Source organism: Microcebus murinus, chromosome 4, assembly GCF_040939455.1.
Source record: "Microcebus murinus isolate Inina chromosome 4, M.murinus_Inina_mat1.0, whole genome shotgun sequence".
NCBI classification, from domain to species: Eukaryota; Metazoa; Chordata; class Mammalia; order Primates; family Cheirogaleidae; genus Microcebus; species Microcebus murinus.
Genome location: NC_134107.1, coordinates 15,686,388 through 15,710,497, shown reverse-complemented (window position 1 = coordinate 15,710,497; position 24,110 = coordinate 15,686,388). Strand labels below are relative to the sequence as shown.

Sequence of the window (24,110 nt, the reverse complement as noted above, 5' to 3'; positions counted from 1 at the left end):
TCTATCTCAACCTAAGTGTGAATTAGCAGCAAGGTTTGACAATACTATTCCAATAATATTGGACCACTTGAAACAAATCAGCAAGGTAAAGAAGCTGGATAGATGGGTACCGCATGAATTAGATGAGTGTCAGAAGGGAAATCATCTCGAAGCTTGCCTTTCTTTGCTGTCATGACATAAAGGCAAACTATTTCTATACTGTATTGCTATGTGTGATGAAAAATGGATTCTTTTTGACAATTGCAAGCATTTGGCACAATGGGCGGATAAAAATGAAGTGCTGAAACATAGTCCAAAACTGAATATTCATCAAAAAAAGCTAATGGTGGTCCAGCGCTGGCATTATCCACTACAACTTCATGAAACCAGGTCAACTGAAAAGAAGATGTCTATTGCAACTAATTGGATGACATCATGAGGATGCTTGACAAAAGTAGCCAAGATTGGTCAATAGAGACAGTCCAATCCTCTTGCAAGACAACACTCAACCACATGTCACACAAACAATGCTGCTCAAACTACAGAGGCTTGACTTGGAAACTCTCTGTCATCCACTGTATTCACCAGACCTTGCGCCAATTGGTTACCACTTCTTCCAGGCTTTGGACTACTTCTTGCAAGGAAAAATATTTAATCCTCAACAAGCGGTGGAAAATGCCACATCATTGCCACTCACTCTGCAGGCTTCTTCGCTGCTGGCATAAACAAGCTACCATCAAGATGGTGAAATTAAACTGTGTAAGTAGTTTAGGTGCATACCTTGATTAATTGTACTGCTTCTTGTTTGACATATAATAAACTAAACCTTTGATTCAAAATTGGACATTTCATATGTAATGACCTAATACTTTCATGGTATATTTGAAAAAAAAATTTTAAAGGATATTGAAAGGCTAGGTTGAATTATTGTGGTTGCCCAACACTGCCTCCAAAATACAACCCAGCAGCCTTAGCCTGGCAAATGAGGCCCTTGACAATTTGGTGTCACCTCTCCTTTCCAGCCTTATTTTGTCTTGATATACTCCATGTGCCCGTTAAATTGATCCACACATCTTTCTCCACTTTTGCCCTACACTTTCTTAGGTTGGTGCCTTTGTGTATGCTTTCCTTCCTTGCAATGCCTGGTGTAATACTGTCCCTCCACAGAATTTCCTGATTTCCCTGGCTAGAAGTAATGCCCCTTCCTCAGGAATTGTAGAGTTTCCTGTGATGTTGATTGTCTTACCTCACGATTATTTATATTTTAGTCATATTTTCCCAATAGAGGGTGAATCCCTTCAATGCGTGATCTGTATCTGTTTCATCTTTGGTTCCCTCTTGACAGTTAGCACACAGTCTAGCATATTCACCTAGTTAACAACAAATATTTATCTATTATACATCTCCAGGCCTAAGCTAAGTGTTGGGGGCACAGTAATGAATGTACAAATAGGCTCTGGTCCCTCATGAAACATAAAGGATCTTGGGAACAGACAGGAATTAAATAAGAAGCATATAAATGAATACACACATTTATAGAGAGAACACATACAGTAATTATATACATATCCACAGTGACATGGAGGGGCAAGCAGGGTGCTATGAAAGAGAATAACTGGTGTAACCTGTTTCAAAGAGGAATAAACTCTTTAAGTTACCATCTGGGGGCTGGGGAGGAGGGAGTAAAGAACAAAGACAATCATTCTTGTGTGAAGACCTGAGGAGGGAAAGAGAGGCAGTAACTGAGGTGGAGAGATGAGGTGTGGAGAATGTAGAACTGAAAGGGCTACAAGTCCTCATGATGGAGGATGCAGTGGTCACGCCTCTAATTCTAGCACTCTGGGAGGCCAAGGTGGGAGGATCGCTTGAGCTCAGGAGTTTGAGACCAGCCTGAGCAAGAGCAAGATCCTGTCTCTACTAAAAATAGAAAAGTTAGTGCCGGTAGTCCCAGCTGCTCTGGAGGCTAAGGCAGAAGGATCCCTTGAGCCCAGGAGTTGGAGGTTGGAGTGAGCTGATGACGCCATGGCACTCCAGTGTAAGACTCGGGCTGGGAAAAAAAAAAAAAAAAGTCCTCATGATGTAAGGAGTTTGGATTTTATTCTCAGTGCAACAGGAAGAAATTGAAGGGATTAGGGCAATGACCTCAATTCTTGTTTAAAATTATCACTGGCTGATGTGTAGAGTCACAAAAGTTTAGGAAGCTTCTGCAGCCTTTTAAAAGAGAAATACCGGTGACTTGATTGAATGTGGTGGCAACAGAGACGGAGAGAAGGGGACAAATACCAGATATATTTAGAGATAGAATTGATAATATTGGACACATGATGGATGGTGATTCAGTCAATGCTTAATGTGTAAAATAATTACAACTTTTAAAACCTGGTGTTTAATTTTTCTCAAGGAGTCATCGTTCTCATCCCTATGTCCAGTAAGTAACCAAAAACTGGATGATCATTTATGCACCCCTTTCTTTACTAGACATTTATGTTTTCTTCCTGCTTTTAAACTAGTTCAGGTGTCCTCAAACTTTTTAAACAGGGAGCCAGTTCACTGTCCCTCAGACTGTTGGAGGGCAGGACTATAGTTTAAAAAAAACTATGAACAAATCCCTATACACACTGCTTATATCTTATTTTGAAGTAAGACAAACGGGCAAAAATACCCGCATGTGGCCCGCGGATCGTAGTTTGAGGACGCCTGAACTAGTCTTTTTGTCTCCAGTCTATCTTCCAGAATCCTCCTCACGGGACAGCTGCCAGAAGGATCTTCTTAAAACAGCCTCTACTTTACCTGTGTTCCCTGCTTAGCAATCATCAGTGACTCACTTTGCCATCCAAAGCCCTTTCCTACCAAGTCCTAACCCTCTTTTCCTATCCCATTTATGAGGTCCAGACTGGTTTATCTGTCAAATTCCAATGCTTTGGACATAGTTGCTTCATACTTTTTTTTTTACATAGATGCTATTTTTAAGAGATGTCTTAGATTTACAGCAAAATTGAGCTGAAGTTACAGACAGTTCCCACATACGCCCTGCCCCCACACATGCACAGCCTCCCTCACTGTCAACATCCAAATGTATCAATTGTACATTTGATACAATTGATGAAGTGACACTGACACATCATCATCCACGTAGAGTTCATAGTTTACATTGGAATTCACTTGGTGTTGTATGTACATTCTATGGGTTTTAATGAATGACATGTATCCATCATTATAATACACAGATTAGTTCTATTGCTCTAAAGAACCTCTCTGTTCCACCAATTCATCCTTCCTTCTCCTTTAACTCCTGGCAACCACTGATCTTGTGACTGTCTCCATAGTTTTTGCTTTTCCAGAATGACATACAGTTTGAATCATACACAGTCATCTCTCAGTAACTATAGGGACTTCGTTCCAGGACCCCCTGCAAAAAACAAAATCCATGGATGCTCTAGTCCACTATATAAAATGGTGTAGTGCCAGGTGTCATGGCTCATGCCTATAATCCCAGGTACTCCGGAGGCTGAGGTGGCATCACTTGTGCCCAGGAGTTCAAGGTTACAATGAGTTATTAATATGATTAATATGCAGGCTGCACTCCAGCCTGCATAACAGAGCAAGACCCTTTCTCTAAATAAAATAAAATAACTAAAATGGTGTCATGTTTGCATATAACCTACACACACCTTCCTGTATACTTTAGATAATCTCTTGATTACTTATAATATCATATACTCCAGCCTGAGCAACATAGCAAGACCCTATCTCTACAAAAGATACAAAAATTAGTTGGGTGTGGTGGCACATACGTATAATCCTAGTACTTTGGGAGGTCAGATTGGGAGGATTGCTTGAGCCCAGGAGTTTGGGACTAGCCTGAGCAAGAGAAAGACTCCGTCTCTATTAAAAATAGAAAAATTAGCTGGGCATAGTGGCTTATGCCTGTAGTCCCAGCTACTCAGAGGCTGAGGCAGGAGGATCTCTTGAGCACAGGAGGTGAGGCTGCAGTGAGCTATGATCATGCCACTGCACTCTAAGCTGGTCAACGGAGTGAAACTGTCTCAAATAGCTAAAAAACAACCAACCAAACACAAAAAAATCCAACAAAAAGCTCACCAAAATCCTAATATTTAATACAATGCAAATGCCATATAAATAGTTGTTATACTGAATTGTTTAGGAAATGTCAAGAAAAAAAGTCTGTACATGTTTAGTACCAATGCAAATATCTTTTTTTTTTTTTTGATCCCTGGTTTGCTTTGAATCCGTGGATTCAGTGCTCTCAGATATAGAGGACTGACTATAATTTGAAAAGAAGCCTTTTCAAATTGGCTTCTTTCACTTAGTATGTAAGTTTCCTTCGTGTCTTTTCATGGCTTGATAGCTCATTTCTTTTCAGCACTGAATAATATTCCATTATATGCATGTACCACAGTATATCCATTCACTTGCCAAAGGACATCTTAGTTGCTTCCAAGTTTTTGCAGTTATAACTAAAGCTGTTCTAAACATCCATGTGTGGGATTTTTATGTGGATGTAGGTTTTCAGCTCACCTGGGTGAACTTTCAAACTTTTTTTTCGTATTCTCCAAATTGGCACTGGCCGTATCACCCAAATTTTGCCAAGGGATGATTTGTTAATAGTGCAGGTATTATCAGTGTAATGCAATGCAGGCATTGGGCTCTCCAGTTTTATCCTAACTTTGTAGTTTTGAGGGACAGCAGGAGTCTCTCAACTGAACAAGAAATTTGAGTTTGTCTTTGGTCAGATTCCCCCAGAAGTTTCCTGGGGAGTGCTCTCAGGAATAACACTTGTGAGGGAATGAAAGAAACAGTATGCATCCAGCGGAAAGTTAAACTGAGATGCGCTTGCAACAGAGACCTCAGGTATGGGGAGATCTGAAGTTGAGTTGGCCTGTCCCAGGTGCCCGGCCTCGAGAGATGGCTGGGCACTTATCTGCAGCACTGAGCAGTCATTGCATGCAGACTGTGTCCAAGGAGAGGGTAAAACCCAAGGCATTTCCTTTGGGGAGAGGAAAATACCAAAGGGAGAGAGGCTCAGCTGTGAGTCAGCAGCTAGCAATACTTTCAGCAGCTCAGGGTATGAGTACTTGGTCCTAAAGAGGGAATCTTGGTGGCACTGGAGTATCCACTACAACACTAAACCATTTGTTTACTCATAGGCCAAGACTTATATTACATGGTTCCCTTAACCTACATAAAAACAGCAGTAGACTGAACACCTGGTCGATACTGTCCTTGGTGGTAAGCCTGATATTATGTTTGTCAGAGGGGCATTGAGGTTAATGTCACTCATTCATGCTTTCCCTAAACAAATCTTAAAGCCTGCTAATTCCAGGCCGGTGCGGTGGCTCACACCTGTAATCCTAGCACTCTGGGAGGCCTAGGCTAGAGGACTGCTTGAGCTCAGGAGTTTGAGACCAGCCTGAGCAAGAGGGAGACCTCATCTCTACTAAAAATAGAAAGAAATTAGTTGTACAACTAAAAATATATAGAAATAATTAGCCGGGTATGGTGGCGCATGCCTGTAGTCCCAGCTACTTAGGAGGCTGAGGCAGGAGGATTGCTTGAGCCCAGGAGTTTGAGGTTGCTGTGAGCTAGGCTGACGCCACAGCACTCTAGCCCAGGCAAGTGAGACTGTCTCAAAAAACACACAAAAAAACAAAAACAAGGAGCCTACTAATTCCAGATACTGTGTTAAAGAGTGAAAAAGAGCTCAAGGAATCAATTCTATCTCTGTGCTTATCAAGGAGTAGTCTGCCTAGTTTCCCTTGCTTGCTGTCTTAACTTTTCTTGGAGCAAGGGCTACATCCTAGCTCTGTGATTTTCCTCTTTTGTTCCTGTTGTTTGTGCAACAGGATGATGAAATTCACTGAAACTAGGAAGACACAAAAGTGAGATGGGAACTGCCAGTATATCAGAACAAGTTCTTTGACAGAGTCTCAGGAGAGGTAATTCAACCCTCTAATTTTGGGTTATTAGAATGGTCACTCTTAGAGAGCAAGAACCACATTCTATGTATTGATTTTATAATCAAATAGAGAATAATTGTAAATTTTAAAAGGGAAGCTACATACTGAATGGGAAAATCACTTCTCTAACTCCCTACCAGGAGGAACTACTGGCTTATTTATGCATTATAGTGTAGTAAGTAATCATATTATCGGAGTCTTGACCATCTGGCTTCAAATCTTGTTTTTGCTAAGTAAATGCAATCTTGGCCTGCTTACTTAACCTCTCACCAGTTTCCTTATGAACACACTAATAGCATCTATTTATCAAGATTTTGGGGAAGGATTAAATGAAAATTGTAATACTAACTGCAATTATTATTTATGCAAGACTATCTTTGCAGCACAACATAACTAACCCAAGGAGGCCCTGCATGTCTTCCTTGAGGGTATTAGACATGCCATAGAAAAGCTGGGAAATATTGGGACTTTATATGAAGTAGAAATGGATTAATCCAGTGAAGAGATACTAGTTTTTTATTAAGTGTTAAGCACATTCACAAATATATTTTTTGAAAGTTAAAAAACAAATTTTTTTTTTTTTTTTTTTTAGAGATAGGATTTTGCTGTTGCCCAGCCTGGTCTTGAACTCTTGGGTTCAAGTGATCCTTCCGATTCAGCCTCCCAAAGTGCTGGGATTGCAGTCATGAGCCACCAGGCCCAGCCAATCTCATTTATTTATTTATTTGGTCAGTTTATTTAACAGTTTTTCTACCACCTGTTACAGAGGGAGAAACAGACTCAAACAAGTAAAGTAACCTGTAAAGGCAAAGCTGACATTTGAACACAGATATGAACAGGCCTACCGACTCTCATATTACACGTGCTTTGGAATCTTTTTTTTTAAAGAACAGAAACAATTCAAATAAATCAGTTGTGAAGATGTCATCAATACAATGAAGTAACATTTGATTTAATCTTGATGGGGGAACTCTTGTATTTTTAAGAAGTATCATTAACCTGCCTCTGCTCCTGTTATCCCTCAGAACTACCCGAACACTTTGACATCCTTTTGAAGCTACATAACCCTTCTGTTTCACAACAGGTAATCATGCACTCAGAAAAAATGGAGTCTGTGGGCAAAGATTCCCTGAAATTTGTAATAATTTAAAAAATATTCAAAAAAATTTTTCCCCACTTGCACTTAATGTAATACCGGTTGAATATCCCTTATACAAAATGCTTGGAACCAGAAGTGTTTTGGATTTTGGACTTATTTGTATTTTGGTAGATCTGCATTACGTATACAGTACTTACCAGTTCAGCATTCCCAATCAGTAAAGCCCGAAGCCAAGATGCTCCAATGAGCATTTCCTTTGAGTGCCATGTCGTAGTGCTCAAAATATTTCAGATTTTGGAGCACAATGGATTTAAGATTTTTAGGTTAGGGATGTTCAGCCTGTACCAAATGACTGATAAAGTCCTTTGTAATAATTAGGATTGAGTTTATTTGCAAGAAACGGAGACTCAATTTACATTAGTTTAAGCACATAAGAGTTTATTTTCACATGTAAAAGAAATACAGAGGTGGGTAGCTCAGCTCAGGGTTGGTAAGGTGACTCACTGAAGTCTTTCAGAGACACAGACTTCTTTCTCCTCCACTGTATGTTGTTTCTGTTATTACCTTTTGACCCAAGGTAGCTCTAGTCATTACAACTGCATTCTAGGAGGCAAGAGGGAAGGGACGCCGGGCGTGGTGGCTCACGCCTGTAATCCTAGCACTCTGGGAGGCTGAAGTTGGTGGATTGCTCAAGGTCAGGAGTTCAAAACCAGCCTGAGCAAGAGCGAGACCCGTCTCTACTATAAATAGAAAGAATGCCATGGCACTCACTCTAGCCTGGGCAACAAAGTGAGACTCTGTTTCAAAAAAAAAAAAAAAAGAGGGAAGGGAGGACAAAAGGGTAGTTCTTCTCTTTTAAGGAACATTTTTGGAAGACCCACACATGCCTTCTTACTTCTCTATTGGTGGAGAAGTGGTAGAAAAATGACTACAACTGTAATTCGGGTTTTCCTTGTCTACCACTGCTCATTCACTGTGATCTTGGACAAGTCTCGTCCACATTCTCTTTCTTTTCTTCCTTCCTTCAGATATAAACCTATTATATATTTATCATAAAGGATTTAAAAGGGCTCAGAAACATAAATTTACAAAATGAAAATTCCCTAGCATCACAGCTTCCAGAAATGACCATTGTTAACTGTTTGGTATATATTCTTCTATCTCATGGATTTTTAAAAACAATTTAAAAAATTTAATGATGAAATATTTGACACCTATGTTTATTAGTTTGCTAGGGCTACTATAACAAAGTGCTACCACCTGGGTAGCTTAAACAACAGAAATTTTCACAATTTTGAAGGCTGGAAGTCCAAGATCAAGGTGTTAGCAGGGTTGATTTCTTCTGAGCTCTCCCTCCTTGGTTTTTAGATGGCTGTCTTCCTGTGTCATCATCTCCTTTTTATAGACACCAGTCATAATGGATTTGGGCCCACCCTAATTACCTTGTTTTCACTAAATTACCACTGAAGAACCTGTCTTCAAATACAGTCACATTTTAAGGTACTAGGGGTTAGAACTTTAACATGAGTTTTCAGGGGGACACAATTCAGTCCTTAATATATACAAAATATATATGCTATATAAAAGTTATGAAGCATGATCGTAAAACTAATACTAGTAAATCCACCACTCAACATAAGAAATTCAAAATGACCAGTTTCCTATGTCCTTATCCCAATCCCACTTGCCTAAACACTTCCAAAAGTAAATGCTATTCTAAATGTATTTGGAAGAAAATATTCCCAAAGTGACTTTGCCTTTTAAAGGCCCAGTCTATTTACAGTGCTGGGTGGGAACAAAAAAATATAAATAAATAAATAAATAAAGGCCCAGTCTCCTCATCATGTAGAACAGGGATAATATTAATAGTATGCAGCTCTCTGAAAAGTGCTCCCTCCTGTTGTCTATTTCCATCTCCATACAGCAGACGGATTTTTAAAAGCATAAATCAGATGATGTTTTGTTTTGTATTTTTTTACATAAAAATTCTGCAAAGGCTTTTCACTTCAATGAGAAAATAAATCCCTTCAAGGCCCTGTGTGGTCACTCTCTGTCCCACACCCTTTACTCCAGCAACACTAACTTTCTGTGGTTCCTTGAATTCCCCAAACTCATTCTCATGTCACAGACATGGTCACCTTTTTCATTTTGCTTGGGATGCTCTTCCAAACTTTGCACGGCTGTCCTCTTCTCATTATTCACATTTGTTTAAATGTCCCTTGCTCATCGAGGCCTGACTACAGTACAATTCCCCCTCACCCACTATGGATTCACTTTCTCTCCTTAGTACTTATCACTGTTAAGTATTCCCCTCAGATCATGGGCGACACCAGAATAGGGGCTGTTTTGTTTTACTCACCGCTGTACCTGGAGTAATGTGGGACACGCAAGTGCTTGCCTGAGTTATGTTATCAAATTGTTCCTAACCTAGAAGTTGCTGTGATAAAATGAGTAACAGTGTATTTTGAAATGGGCCTTGCACACATAAATGAATTTATTACATCAAGGTCCGTTCTCTGAATAACCCCTTTAAGCTCTCTTAATAGTTTAACTATTTCATGATCAGTGATGTCTTTTGCATATTCATACATAGTCTGTTGGATGCCTGCTAGGTGTTGACCTTGTGTTGGGTTTTGGGTCAGCTGTGAACAACACAGACTATGTCTGCATTTGTGAAGCTCACATATTAATGCAGTGAATTAATGAACACACTAATCACCTATGATTGAATATATCTAATGTAGAAAAATGCATTTCAAAATATTGGAAAGGAGAAAGAGTGGAAGCAAGTTTTTTTCTCTTTATAATATTTAAACCAGAAGGATCATACAGATGATTGACAGTTGCATCCCTGTGACTCTGGTCCTTATATATGGCAATTGGTCCTGATAATTATGACCTGAATTGCCTGCTTTTTTTTTTTTTTTTTTTCACAAACACACAAGAGGAGTTTATTTTCTGGCTATCCAGGGTCCAAGCCTTGAGCACCAACGCAGTGGCCACTCTCGCAGGCAAGGACCCCGACCGGGGTTGCAGCGTGTCTTTTATCCCTATGGTGCATACGCTATGCATTGGCTGATCACGCGTGGATCATGCATTGACCTTTAACATGATTGGTTGGCTGGCAGCCCCACTATACAGGGGTTTGAACAATGCAAAGTTGGCGCAAACAAGCAAGCAACCAACAGTTTCCATGGCAAGCAAGCAACAGTTTCTAGAAGCCGGATGTTGCTTCTGGCTTCACTGGGGGTGCAGGGCCTTGCAGGTGTGCAATACCATGACTCGACCCCTCACAGGGGTGAATTGCCTGCTTTGATATTACTGAGAGGCGACTGCTTAATTTGCCTACTGAAAGTGAAGGCATTAAAATCCAATCAGAAGAGATTGCAGATGCAACATTATAAAGTCTTGCAGCTTTTCAGCTGCTCTTCTGTGAAGCATGTGTCCAGGAATAGTAGCTTTCTTGCAGTCAGGACACTAGACTAAACTTAAAGTTTAAATCCCAGTTTTAGTCGTTACCAGATGGAAGGTCTTGCTGATCTAGTTTTGGTACTATACTATAGTTGCCCATCCTATTTCAAAAGGTCATAGAGATGGCTGTTTTAGAAAATGAATGTATGGTTTCTTTTCTTTTTTTTTTTTTTGAGACAGAAACTCACTCTATTGCCCAGGCTAGAGTGCTGTGGCATCAGCCTAGCTCACAGCAACCTCAAACTCCTGGGCTCAAGCAATCCTTCTGCCTCAGCCTCCCAAGTAGCTGGGACTACAGGCATGCACCACCATGCCTGGCTAATTTTTTCTATATATTTTTAGTTGGCCAATTAATTTATATTTTTGGTAGAGATGGGGTCTTGCTCTTGCTCAGGCTGGTTTTGAACTCCTGACCTTGAGCAATCCTCCTGTCTCAGCCTCCCAGAGTGCTAGGAGTACAGGTGTAAGACACCATGCCCGGCCTGAATGTAGGTTTTTTGTACACTATAAAATAGCCATAGAAATCTAAAGTGATATTGTGGATTTACCTTTTGTTCACTGTTGGATGAAGAACTGTGACTGACAAAAAGTAATTGAAGATTGAATCCTATTAACTAGGGAGCCATTAGATAAATGACGGCACAATGAAACACAGTGGAATACCACCTGACCATCAAAAAAAACAGTGTAGGCTGGGCGTGGTGGCTCACACCTGTAATCCTAGCATTCTGGGAGGCCAAGGTGGGAGGCTCGCTTGAGGTCAGAAGTTTGAGACCAGCCTGAGCAAGAGTGAGACCCCATCTCTACTAAAAATTGAAAGAAATTATCAGGACAACTAAAAATATATATAGAAAAAATTAGCCGGGCATGGTGGCTACCATGTAGTATACCTGTAGTCCCAGTTACCAGGGAGGCTGAGGCAGGAGGATCCCTTAAGCCCAGGAGTTTGAGGTTGCTGTGAGCTAGGCTGATGCCATGGCACTCTAGCCCGGGCAACAGAGCGAGACTCTGTCTCAAAAAACAAAAAAACCCCAGTGTAGCTCTCTATACACTGACATAGAAGCATGTTCATGAGGTATTAAGAGAAAAAAAGGTAAAAATAACTATAAATCTATGTATGCATATGTATGGAGAAATCACTTGTAGGGCAATAAACTCTTAATAGTGGTTTTTCTAGGGGGTGGAATTTCAGATATCTTCTCTGTTACTTATATGTAGTTTTTTTCTCATTCTTTAGATTGGTACAATCTAACCAATTTAAGATATGGTATATTCACAAGTATACACATTACTGATTACTTAACCGCCCATCTAGATATTTCTCAGATCTCAAGTCTGATTTCATTGCTTTGGAGAATGAACTTGTCTAAACTGGAATCTTGGAGAGTCACGCTGAATAACAAACAAGCTCCTCAGAACAGCCTTACATGCAACATTTGCAAAAATAAGAAGCAAAGCGGAGGCTGTCATGAGACCTGCAGTCTATTCACAAGACAACTCTGGTGCAGGAAGGAAGGACATCAAAACAATGCTATTAGGTAATTACAAGACAGTGAATCAGATTAAAGATTTGCTTCCTAAAAACCCACATACTAATTTCTTTTTCTTTTTTTTTTTTTTTTGAGACAGAATCTCACTTTGTTGTCCAGGCTAGAGTGAGTGCCATGGTGTCAGCCTAGCTCACAGCAACCTCAAACTCCTGGGCTCAAGCAATCCTTCTGCCTCAGCCTCCCAAGTAGCTGGGACTACAGGCACGCACCACCATGCCCGGCTAATTTGTTCAATATATATTAGTTGGCCAATTAATTTCTTTCTATTTATAGTAGAGACAGGGTCTCGCTCTTGCTCAGGCTGGTTTTGAATTCCTGACCTTGAGCAATCTGCCCGCCTTGGCCTCCCAGAATGCTAGGATTACAGGTGTGAGCCACCGCGCCCGGCCCACATACTAATTTCTTAGGGATCACAATATTAATGTATTTAAGCACAGTTGGGAGAAGAGGAAAAGAATAAGACCCCTTCAATCTCCCCACTTCTGCTTCTCACACGATGGACTCATTACCCCCAAAAGTAGATGACCATCAGATTCAGAAAGTTATGTCTTGGTCTTCCTAATGTTTAATAGGACAACCTTAGTGATTTAACAACTAATTTGAAAAAAATGTAATTTAGTGTAAATATGGGTGATACAGCTTGGATTTATTCAAATGGTTCTTTGATCCCTCAACTGGTATATCATCTTAAAGGTTCATAATAAAATAACTGACCACACCTCTCAGGATAATTGCCTTGTTTTCTGATGACTTTCTAGACTCCTAGCACATTAATTTGCTATACAGTCAAATGCAATGGCTCTGAAGTCAAGCACTAGATTAAACACTTTTGCCTTGTTAGACCCAGAAATAGACACCTACTAATTTTAGCAGGTTTTAGATAATAACCCTTTTATGGTTATAATAAAATACATGCTCATTGAAGACAAATTTGGAAAACATGAAAACACAGGAACAATCACCTACACACAAAATCCTCCACAAATTTCTCCTTAAAGGCAACCACTATTTGGTCATCCTTGATTGCACTCTCTTTTCCCATATATTTTTTTCTCCACAAAGATTGTCATGTACAGATACAGAACCTATTTTTACTAAACATTATATTAGTATTTCCCCATGGAGCTAAATTCTTCAAAACCAATTTTTCATTAAAAATATTTTCTCTAAGAAACAATGGTGATATAGCACATCTTATATTTTCCTGGTTAGAGCTGGAACCCATACTACTAAGTGAAGTATCCCAAGAATGGAAAAACAAGCACCAGATATATTCTCCAGCAAACTGGTATTAACTGAGTAGCACCTAAGTGGACACATAGGTACTACAGTAATAGGGTATTGGGCAGGTGGGAGGGGGGAAGGGGGTGGGTATATACATACATAATGAGTGAGATGCACACCATCTAGGGGATGGTCATGATGGAGACTCAGACTTTTGGGGGGTGGGGGAGAAATGGGCATTTCTTGAAACCTTAAAATCTGTACCCCCATAGTATGCCGAAATAAAAAAAAAAAATATTTTCTAAGAACATAAGCAATACATTTTCTCTACAGAAAATTTGGAAATTAGTGAAAAGTGAAAGAAAAAGTTCTCCATAATCCTACTATCCAGAGACACCAATAACTTTTGGGAACATATCTTTCCAATATTCTTTTTTTCATCATGTACACTTTTCTTTAAAAAATTGGATTAGAATCATATATACTATATACTTTTTCACTGTATCATAAACATTTTCTATGATTAAATATTCTGCATTTCTCATTGTCCATGACACATGAATATTGTTTACTTAACCATTATTATACTGTTGAACATTTAGGCTATTTCTAATTCTTCTATTATAAATAGAGCTATGATAAATATCACTTTGTAATCTTTCCTTTCTAAAAGCAAATTGGTCAAAGGCTATAAATACTTTTGAAGTTCTTCACATTGTCAAAGTACTTTCCAGAAATGTAAATTTACCCCTACCAGTGTGAGTGGCAGCTTCAAATCCTCACTAGCATTATTTTTAAACTTTTTATTAATTTAGTAGGTTAAAAACATTTTTTTTTTATTTCTCTGATTACCATGGGTGGTTAACTTCTTAATATTATTCACTTACATTTTCTTTTGTGCACTATTATTCACAAGTCTGTTACCTGTTACCCATTAGGGTTTATTACCTATTATTCATCAGGGTCTTACATAAGATCACATACATTAACATCAGTTTTTAACTCGGTGCCATACTGTAAAGTATTTTAGCACATCACCTACTTTGATTATTGTTGATGTACATTAACCGGGAAGTTAATATTGCCCTCATTGGGTACTTTGAGGCTTAAAAATAACTTTTAAAGCATCTAGAACAGTATCAGGTACATACTCTATACTCAAAAATCAGCTGGTATTATTACTAGTAATATAAGCTATGTTATATTCATAAAAGTAGATGCACTTCTTAGCCTTATTCTTACAAAACATATAATACTTAAATTTCTTTTGAGGAATGTAAGGGCATCCCCGGGCCAGTCCACCCTAACAAAGCAGGGCTATTTAATGACACCTGTGTTCTTTCATGTTAAGAGGTGGGATCTTTTACCAGAAGGTAATTTTATCCCTCACAGCAATAATATCCTGCATGAATTCTCTGCTCTACTGCCCATTAGCTGTGTCACCTCGGGCAAGCTATTTAACTTCAAGGAGCATGACCCTCATCATGAAAAAAAATAAGCTTTATGTAAGTGGGCACCCAATAATGTTGAATTATCTCCCTTCCTCTCATTAAGATTTAAAACTGTTTTCTGCCTTTCTCTGTTTGCTGAATGTTTTATCTTGAGTAGTTTAGAGTAAAAATGATACTCAAGTCTGAAATAATTATTATAGTAAGTTTATTTTCCCATCTCCTTTAAAGAGATGAATTTTGAGACAGTACATAGTCAGAGCTAAGGAAATACTAACCATGAGGGCAGCTAGGTGCCAAACTGGGCTACTTGAGTGTCTTAGAAGTCAGAGGACAGATTCACCGCTGCCTACAGAGAAACAGGACAGGGAAGGATGAACTACAGTATACCTGCCACAATTTATATTAATAATTCTGTTTTGTAGTTAAAATGAGGGAGAGTAGGACTGAAGGCACCATAGGTTTTTTTTTTTTTGGAGAGTCAGCTTTATTTCGCCGGCGTGCTCAGAGAGGCATATCTGCCACCAAACTCTGAGCCGGCACCATAGGTTTTTATGGGAAAGTTACCCTATACAAATAATATATTTATCTATCTTCCTCACAACAAAATAAAAAAGGCAAAAACATTATGTAATGATACCCCTACTCATCTCCAACATCAAGAGGTTTGCCAGTCTATGTAAATGTGCTAAAAACACATTAAAAATCATGTTCAAAAGTAATAAGAAAGTAGAAAGGCAGACACGCATTTTCATCAAGTATACAATTTGTTTTTATTTACAATACCCTATAAAAATGTAAATTTAGAAACTTTTATTTTCATTAATTAGAACTGAACAAAAAAGATAATGCACAGTAAGGAAAAAATAATAATCAAGTATTCACTTGATCAGTTATGAAGGGAAGGTAGGAAAGGCGCAATGAAAACCGTCAGTAGATGATGGTAGAGGGAAGCTAGGAAATGTCACCGAGAAACAGCTGGTGGAGCCTGGGGCTACAGAATGGGAAGAAATGGAGACTGTGAACAAGGACAGCTGGTTATAACAGAGGATCTTACTGTTGTACAATACATGTATGTGCAAAATGTTTATTCTCTTTAATTATCATAACCTGTCCCCCCACTACATTCAAAAAGGTAAGGACAGCAGAAAGTAGATCAGGACGGTCATGTAAAATTAATTCAGATTTAATTTTCTTCAGGGCTGTTATCACTAGGAATCAAAACCCCTTATCTTAGTTGATTGCTGAACGGGACAGGGGTAAATAGAAAAGATCGTGGCAGGCTGTCCCCGCTAGCATTCAAACCCAGGCCGCTGGCTGCCTGGGAAGGGGCCCTGGGTGAGATGAAATAGCAAGGACAGCAGTTCTGCCATGGTGCAGAGACTGAAGAACAAAGCAGGCCAAACTTAGCTTCCACAGTTACATTTGGAGGTTCCTACCCATGACACCAAATAAAAATGGAGAAGAGAGAAGTAAAGCATGGCTTACTGAAGGAGTCTCAGGAAGACAGAGCGAGTGTGCAAAAAGTGACACTGCCAAAGCAGGCTATAAGTGAGGATCATCCTGGGTGATCTTGAATGCACTTGAGGGGATAACTGTAGTTGTAGCAGAAAAAAGGTGTAACCGTGTGCTGTTTCCATTAAGGTGGACAGAAACAAAGAAAATACAGGTGGAAAGGAGAAAAAGGACTTAGTCAAGACCTGGCCATCAGCCAATTAAGAGTTCTGATTTTATTAAATGTGCTGCATACCCTGTATTTATACTAAAACAAGTAGAACCCAATAATTACAAAATGGAATAGAAACTCATTAAAAACACATCAGCTGGTTTGTGTTTGGAAGAGGTATAAGTCAACTAAATATTTTTCAATCTAAAACTCATTCTTTAAGGATCCTCTGAAGGCCACATATATGTATGTATAGGGGTAGAGTGTGTGTATGTATATCTCTATCTTGATTTCTACTTAATTGGCTCTCCTATAGTCATATTAATATGGGGCAATGAAAAGAAAGACTTCAATAGGATGAAGGAAGGAATACTTTGGCAGGCTATAATCTACTCTGAACTGGAATAGTGGTGGTGAGATAGAGGGAGAGATTATATTTGTGTATCTAGGGCAAAGAAAATGCAAAATTGAGTAAAAGTAGAACATGCAGAATTGTAACATAGAATGTAAAGAAGAAACCAGCAGAAGTATCACCCAGCCAAATTTCACAGAGCAGTGGGGAAATATCTGGCATTTAGATTAGAGACAACCCCTGTGAACCGGAATTGATCCCACAAGACTTTGCTTTGGGGAATAAGCTACCTTCCCTCCCTCATTAAAAACACTCCATTGGTGATGGCAGCAGTGCAGGTGGCAGCCAAAAGGAGGTACAGGACACATTTGGAGATCTTTTATCGTATCCCCTGAACTAGCCTATGGGTATAAAGAAAGAGAGAAAGGAGACTCGTTTGTATAAATGAGTTAAAACAGAAGGTAATCTTATGTGTTAAAGTTACATCCTTGTTAAGCATTCTCATAACAAAACATCCAAGATATTTCTTTACTCTTAGCATGTAGTCAACTTCTGAGGGCACTATTGTACCCAGTACAGTGTTTTATATCTAGTAGATCCACAAATAGTTAATAAATATCAATCTCTTCTACCAAATTAAGTTTTATCCCCCCCACCCCACCCACAATCATAAACTTCTAAAGTGCCAACTTTAGTGAGATATGGAACTCTCCTGTTCCAAACTTACTGCAGCTTTGTCTCCAGCAAGTTCAGTTTCTGCCGGTCAACATAGCGAGAAAAGAGGGATACTAGGTTTGTGGGTATAGAGATTGGCTTGGCCAGGGCTGCTTGGGGAATCCGTAGAAGTTCTCGGGTTGCCATGAACATCACCTCTGTCCTGATAAGGAAAAAACATAATAACTATATGAGAAAAAAAATTTAAAAGATTACCTAAAAGATCTTAAGGGAAGTAACAGCCCATACTGACCACTGATTATTTTGTGTTGATTCCGTGGCAGAGTCTGAACTCTGTAGGTCTTCCCCACGGCTCAGAAGGATGAGGAGCAGTGACAGGCCAAACTGCAAAAGAAAGAGGGAATCAAATTCATATTTTTTCTTCCATATTATGCTTCCCATATGAATCTCTGGACTTTAACCTAACACCAGTAAAATATAAAATGCAAGATTCAACTATTTATACTGTTACGGCAATTGCCTACCTAATATGCCTTCCTCCCCATTATCAGAACTGATTTTATTTGTAGTGACAATGATGTGAACTTAAAGATATTTTCAAGCCTTCCCTGCAGTTAGGTGTGGCCATGTGACTATGTTCTGGCCACTGCTTAAATAGAAATTGTTGGTTAAAGCTCCTGGAAAAGGTTCCAATAATGAGGATAGATAGCTAATCCATACCTTTTTGCACTCTACACCCACCCTTCTCCCTGCATTACAAGTCTTGAATTCTATGAGCATCTTGGACCATGAGGGATCACGAGTATGGAGGCTACTTACTGCTAAGAATGCCAGAGGAAAAAAACTGAAGGAGCCTGGATCACCAATGACACTGTGGAGGTTCTCTATATCTACATTTATTTCACTTGAGATGGATAAAGTCCTATTTTGTTGACACCACTGCTATTTCTAGCCTTGTTAATAGGAGCTTACTGTAACTCCCAACTGAAATAACCCTTGTTTTACAAGTTGCCATAGCCATTATTTTTATCTATAACTCAAATTTAAACACTTCACAAATTTCAGGAACATAAAAGGACAAGAATACCTTGTTTTGGAGCACAGCAGTGAGGTGAGGATTGGAGGGTGCTGGTGCAGCTGCACTTTGAGGTAGGTTCATTAGCTGTTGCAGAAGGCTGGTGACAGTCATTGATGGAAGATGATAGAGGAGGAGAGAGAAGGGACTCAATAAGCATGGCAGCACCTACAAGAAGTAAATATAAAAACATTACATTCTGGCAACTGGTTACTTCAGTTACCCTCCATCTGTGGGCATGGATCGAAGGACGCTCAGTCATATACTCAACCACTTAAGGCAAGATTTAAGAAAAATGAGGTGATGAGCTTAGCAGATATGACCAGAGTCTTAACAATGGATTCTAAGGTACCTACTAGGAACTTTTTCATTTCAATTTGCATTGGAAATGCCACCACTTTGTGTGAACTGAGGGTGTAAAATCATTTCCAAATACATACCAAGACTCATGATAAAATCATCAGTATGCTAATCATGCTAATTCCACACATATTTAAATGCCTACAATATGGCAGGCACTGTGGGCTAAAAACAAATGATAAATAGGACACAGACTCTCAGGTATCTTAAGTACAGTGGGAAAGATGTGGGTAATTGGCAATTTCAAAATTTTGTGAGAAGCAGTCTAAGATAGGTTAAATTCAGAGCACTACAGAATTACTGAGAAGTATTTTCAGACTCAATTGTATCTTGTTTTATTTTTATAATAGCTCAATTAAGAAATGGATAAATGATTAAACAATTTTTAGAGAAGCTAAGTGGTCATAAACACAGTGTTCAGAGTCATATAGCTAGTAGCTAGAAGACGACCCTCTGGCTGTTGAATTCTAGCCTTCTGGTCATTCACTTCTTTTTGCATGTGGCCCAGACTGGAAAGTTAAAATATGCAGCTATTAATATAAATAACTATATTATATAATTTACAACATAAATAACTATAATATATTATTATAAAAGGAAATCAAGAGTGCTTCCAGGCACTCAATGCCCGTGATATAAAAAGCGATGGCTGGTTTTACTATAAAGGGTATCCAAGAAGAGAGAGTAAAACACTTTTTGTGGTACTTTAAATAAACAAAGCTTTTATCATGAACATTTTAAAACAAAAGTACAAAGAACAGTATAATGACGTTCATATACTCACTACCCAACTCAAAAACAAATTATCGAGATTTTACCAATCTTATTAAATCTATGTTCCTTTATATCATATCATTTCATCCAAAAATACTTGTTTGCATCTCTAACAAAATCTCTCACAATATCACACCTAACAAAATTAACAATAAATTTTTTTTGAGATAGAGTCCTTGCTCTGTCACCCTGTGTAGAGTGCAATGGCATCATCATAACTCACTGCAACCTCAAACTCCTGGGCTCAAGCAATCCTCCTGCTTCAGCCTCTGAGTAGCTGGGACTACAGGTGCGTGCCAATTTTTCTATTTTAGTAGCAATGGGGTCTTGCTCTTGCTCAGGCTGGTCTTGAATTCCTGAGCTCAAGCAATCCTCCCACCTTGGCCTCTCAGAGTGCTAGGATTATAGGCATGAGCCACCATACCTGGACAATTTTTTAGTATTATTTACTCCAAATTCAAGTTTCTCCAATTATCTCAAAAATATCTTTTAGCAGCTAATCTGTTCTAATTATGATTCAAACAAGATCCACACGTTCCATTTGTCTGACAAGGCTTTTAAAATGTTTAATGATCCTTTTCCACTGCCCAACTCCTTTTCTCATTTATTTGTTGAAGAAACTAGGTCATTTTCTCATAGTTTGGATCTGGCTAACTGCATCTCTGTGGTGTCACTTAGGTTCTGTTACTGTTTCTCCCATAAACTTATAGTTAGAAAAACTACAGTTTTCATTAGATTCAGGTTCAACAGGGGGTGAGAGAGGCATGCAAGAAAAAAACTTCATGAATAGAGCTGTGTGCTTTCTATTGTGTTACATAAAAAGGCACATAGTACTTTGTTATCCCATTCTTAGTGGTATTCACAATGCAGTAGTAGGTTCAGGTGTTGCCAGCCATTGTAAAGTTCCCCACCCACTTTTTACCTAATGCTTTTAGCAGATAATAATGACTGCTGTCTAGATTGATTGATTGCTTTTCCATTAGAGTTTACAAAAAGTTATTTTCTAATTTTATCATTTCTTTTGCATTTATTAGCTGAAATTCCTCTACATAGAACCCTCTAATTATGACATTTGGTTGTAATGGAAAGGCAGGAAAAATGCTTCTTTTCCTTTATTTATCTATTTTCAGAATAATGAGTTGATGGCCCTATAATCTCCAAAGGTAATCAATATACTTTTGGTATCATTAACTCATTAAATTAAATGTGTTTGATATTCATTTTAGTCCACTGCTGTAATTTTTCTTTCGGATGCAAATTATCCCACTTTTGGACAATATGAGCCTTTTTATTTTACATTGGTTTGTGCATGCTTTTAGACAGGACCCTAGTAATCTATTAGTTTCCTTGCTTACTTGCACAAGATATTCCAGGATGTCTTGTACATTTCATGCTTCAGCCATGAAACTAGCTATTAATTCAAGAAAATGGTATTTGGAGATGTGGTCCATCACTTTTTAATGTATATAGGCAAAAACTCAAAGTTTATATTTAACAAGTTTTCCTCACTAGCAGGTAAGCTCCATGAAGGCAGGTGTTTTTGTATTCCTATCTTTTAGCATCTAGAACTAGTACTTATTAGGTGCTTTATTTTTGGATGTAAGATAATGCCTGGAACATAGAAATATTCAGTAACTATTTGCTGAATGAATAAAGCTCACTCAAACTTGGCCGGGCGCGGTGGCTCACGCCTGTAATCCTAGCTCTTGGGAGGCCGAGGCGGGCGGATTGCTCAAGGTCAGGAGTTCAAAACCAGCCTGAGCAAGAGCGAGACCCCGTCTCTACTAAAAATAGAAAGAAATTAATTGGCCAACTGATATATATATATAAAAAAATTAGCCGGGCATGGTGGCTCATGCCTGTAGTCCCAGCTACTCGGGAGGCTGAGGCAGAAGGATTGCTCGAGCCCAGGAGTTTGAGGTTGCTGTGAGCTAGGCTGACGCCACGGCACTCACTCTAGCCTGGACAACAAAGCGAGACTCTGTCTCAAAAAAAAAAAAAAAAAAAAAAAACAAACTTGTTTCCATTGATGAGTTTGTGCTTGCCTCATTGTCTACAAAACTTTTATATGCTGCACAGTAGCTGTTACTTTTCAGTCTGGTCCTTTTTATTCCCTAGGATAAACCTCAAATCCTTAGACTTCTCTCCAATTCATTTATGGAATATTTAAAAAATATACTTGTCTCATCCCATTTCACTTTTTCCAATGAGATCTAAACTCATTCATTTCTTCTGCAGATGCTAACATTTCAAGGGTATACAGAAGGAATAATTTCTAACTCATAGGATAGCATTAAAAGGTATCTTGGCATCCTTTGTTTTCTGGGGACTAATTACCCAGGTGGTTATTACTTAACTTGTAGCCTATAATAACAGGTTCACCCCCATACATTTTATATTCTGAATCTCAGACCAATTAATGGCCAGTTCTTTGTCCTACTCTTGTCTATTTCTGGTTTTGAACTTGAAGACTATTTTAAATTTTGCTAATCTTTCAAGTGCTATGACAGGGATAAGCAGAGAGAAACTCTATCCAAGAATTAACTTAATAAACTTGATAACCATGTTTCAAATTCCAGCCTAGTTTAGATCACAATAAAAATTTATTTAAAGGCTGGCCCAATTCCTGTGGGACAACATTCAACTACGTCTACTGGCTATGTTAAGCTATTGATAACAGTCCAGTGAGGGATACTTTATATTGAGCAAAGTAACCAAGACTAGAGGTTTTCAAACTTCAGTGAATAGCAGATTCAGCTAGAATCTTGTTAAAGATACAGAGGCCCTGATCCTCCTCCTGTAAATTCTGATTCAGCAGTTTGAGGTAGAACTAGATTATTGGTTTCCCACATTAATTCTGATATAGACTGTATCTTCACAACTATGTCAAGTAAGACAGAATTATCGCTTTCCTCATGTTTAGAAACACAGTCTGTTCAACCAAAATGGGATTAAAAATACAAGCCTGAGCCGGGCGCGGTGGCTCACGCCTGTAATCCTAGCACTCTGGGAGGCTGAGGCGGGCGGATTGCTCGAGGTCAGGAGTTCGAAACCAGCCTGAGCAAGAGCAAGACCCCGTCTCTACTATAAATAGAAAAGAAATTAATTGGCCAACTAATTAGCCAGGCATGGTGGCACATGCCTGTAGTCCCAGCTACTCGGGAGGCTGAGGCAGAAGGATTGCTTGAGCCCAGGAGTTTGAGGTTGCTGTGAGCTAGACGCCACGGCACTCACTCTAGCCTGGTCAACAAGCGAGACTCTGTCTCAAAAAAAAAAAAAAACAAGCCTGGAGTACTTAAGGTTTTGCTTTAAATAACCAAATCATACTGCCCAAGATTAAATGAACACAAAAGGGAAGAGGGGGAGAAAAAGAAGTTTGGCTTCTAGAAATTTTATCAACTATAAGGACCCAAAGGAAAGATATCCCACATGGTGGGTCACCTCATCTTGTGCATCCTTCTTGATAAGGAAAGGGAGGTTCCTGGCTGTTGTCATGAGAATGTCAGCTGCTTGCTCTGTGGAGAGGAAAGGAAGAATACGGGCAACCATTCTCTTCCCTTTTCGGATACACATGATCTGTACAAAGTGGTCATCACTTGGCCTGCAAGGGAAGAAAAAAGCCAACTTAGGTCAACAAGAGCAATGTAAGAAACCCTCATTTTTTTCCCTCTTAGATGTTACTAAGTGAATATATTTCATTCATTTTCACTCTATAATGATTTGTACTACAAAATAAAATTATTTCTCCAACTCTTAACCAAATAATAAAAGGTGATTTTTCATGTTTTATAAATGTCAAGAATCATCATTTGACACATCATGTCAAAAAAACTTGGCCAAACCATACGCATTCATTTTCTTTATTAAGTTTTAGGCGACTATACAAATGTCACTTAGTTAACAGAGCAATTATCTAAAAAATATATAAGCATAAAGAATTTCATAATCTCAAGTTTGTTTTATTAGTGTCATTTTTAAGAACCTTTTTGTTTGGAGGATGGACACGCTTGAAGCTCTGACTCAGTGGGGGGAGAGGAGTGGCAAGGGCAATATATGTAACCTTAACTATATTTGTACCCCCATAATATGATGAAATAAAAAAATAATAATAAAAAAAAGGAAAAAAAAGAACCCTTTTCCTTTTGCTGTGTATTACATATTTTTTCCTTTCATAAAAAAAAAGAGTCCATAGAATTGTTTTTCACTCAACAACTTTTTGTAAACACTTTTCCGTGTTAATAAATATACATATAAATATACTTTAACAAATATATCAAATATAAATATGATAAAAATATAAAAACAAATATATTTACGATAAATATAAAAATATAAATAAATGAATATATAGTAACATTTTACATCACAGATGATGACCAGACCATTGTCCAGCAAAGGGAGAGCACATGGAAGGGTGCAAAAAAGACAACTACATACATTTTAATGGCTCGTAACATTC

At 38.6% G+C, this 24,110-nt stretch overlaps 1 protein-coding gene across 1 annotated transcript in view; it reads right to left on the bottom strand.

Annotated features, from left to right (window-relative positions):
• Positions 1–15,497: 15,497 nt before the first annotated feature.
• Positions 15,498–24,110, bottom strand: part of PATL1 (PAT1 homolog 1, processing body mRNA decay factor) — a 29,971-nt gene continuing 21,358 nt past the window's right edge. The window contains exons 15-19 of the mRNA XM_076001844.1: positions 23,093–23,252; positions 18,530–18,685; positions 17,735–17,826; positions 17,495–17,644; positions 15,498–17,168 (exon numbers count right to left, since the gene is read on the bottom strand). Of these exons, the coding sequence (XP_075857959.1) occupies positions 17,147–17,168; positions 17,495–17,644; positions 17,735–17,826; positions 18,530–18,685; positions 23,093–23,252 (580 nt within the window). The 3' untranslated portion in view covers positions 15,498–17,146. The remainder of the gene's footprint in view (positions 17,169–17,494; positions 17,645–17,734; positions 17,827–18,529; positions 18,686–23,092; positions 23,253–24,110) is intronic.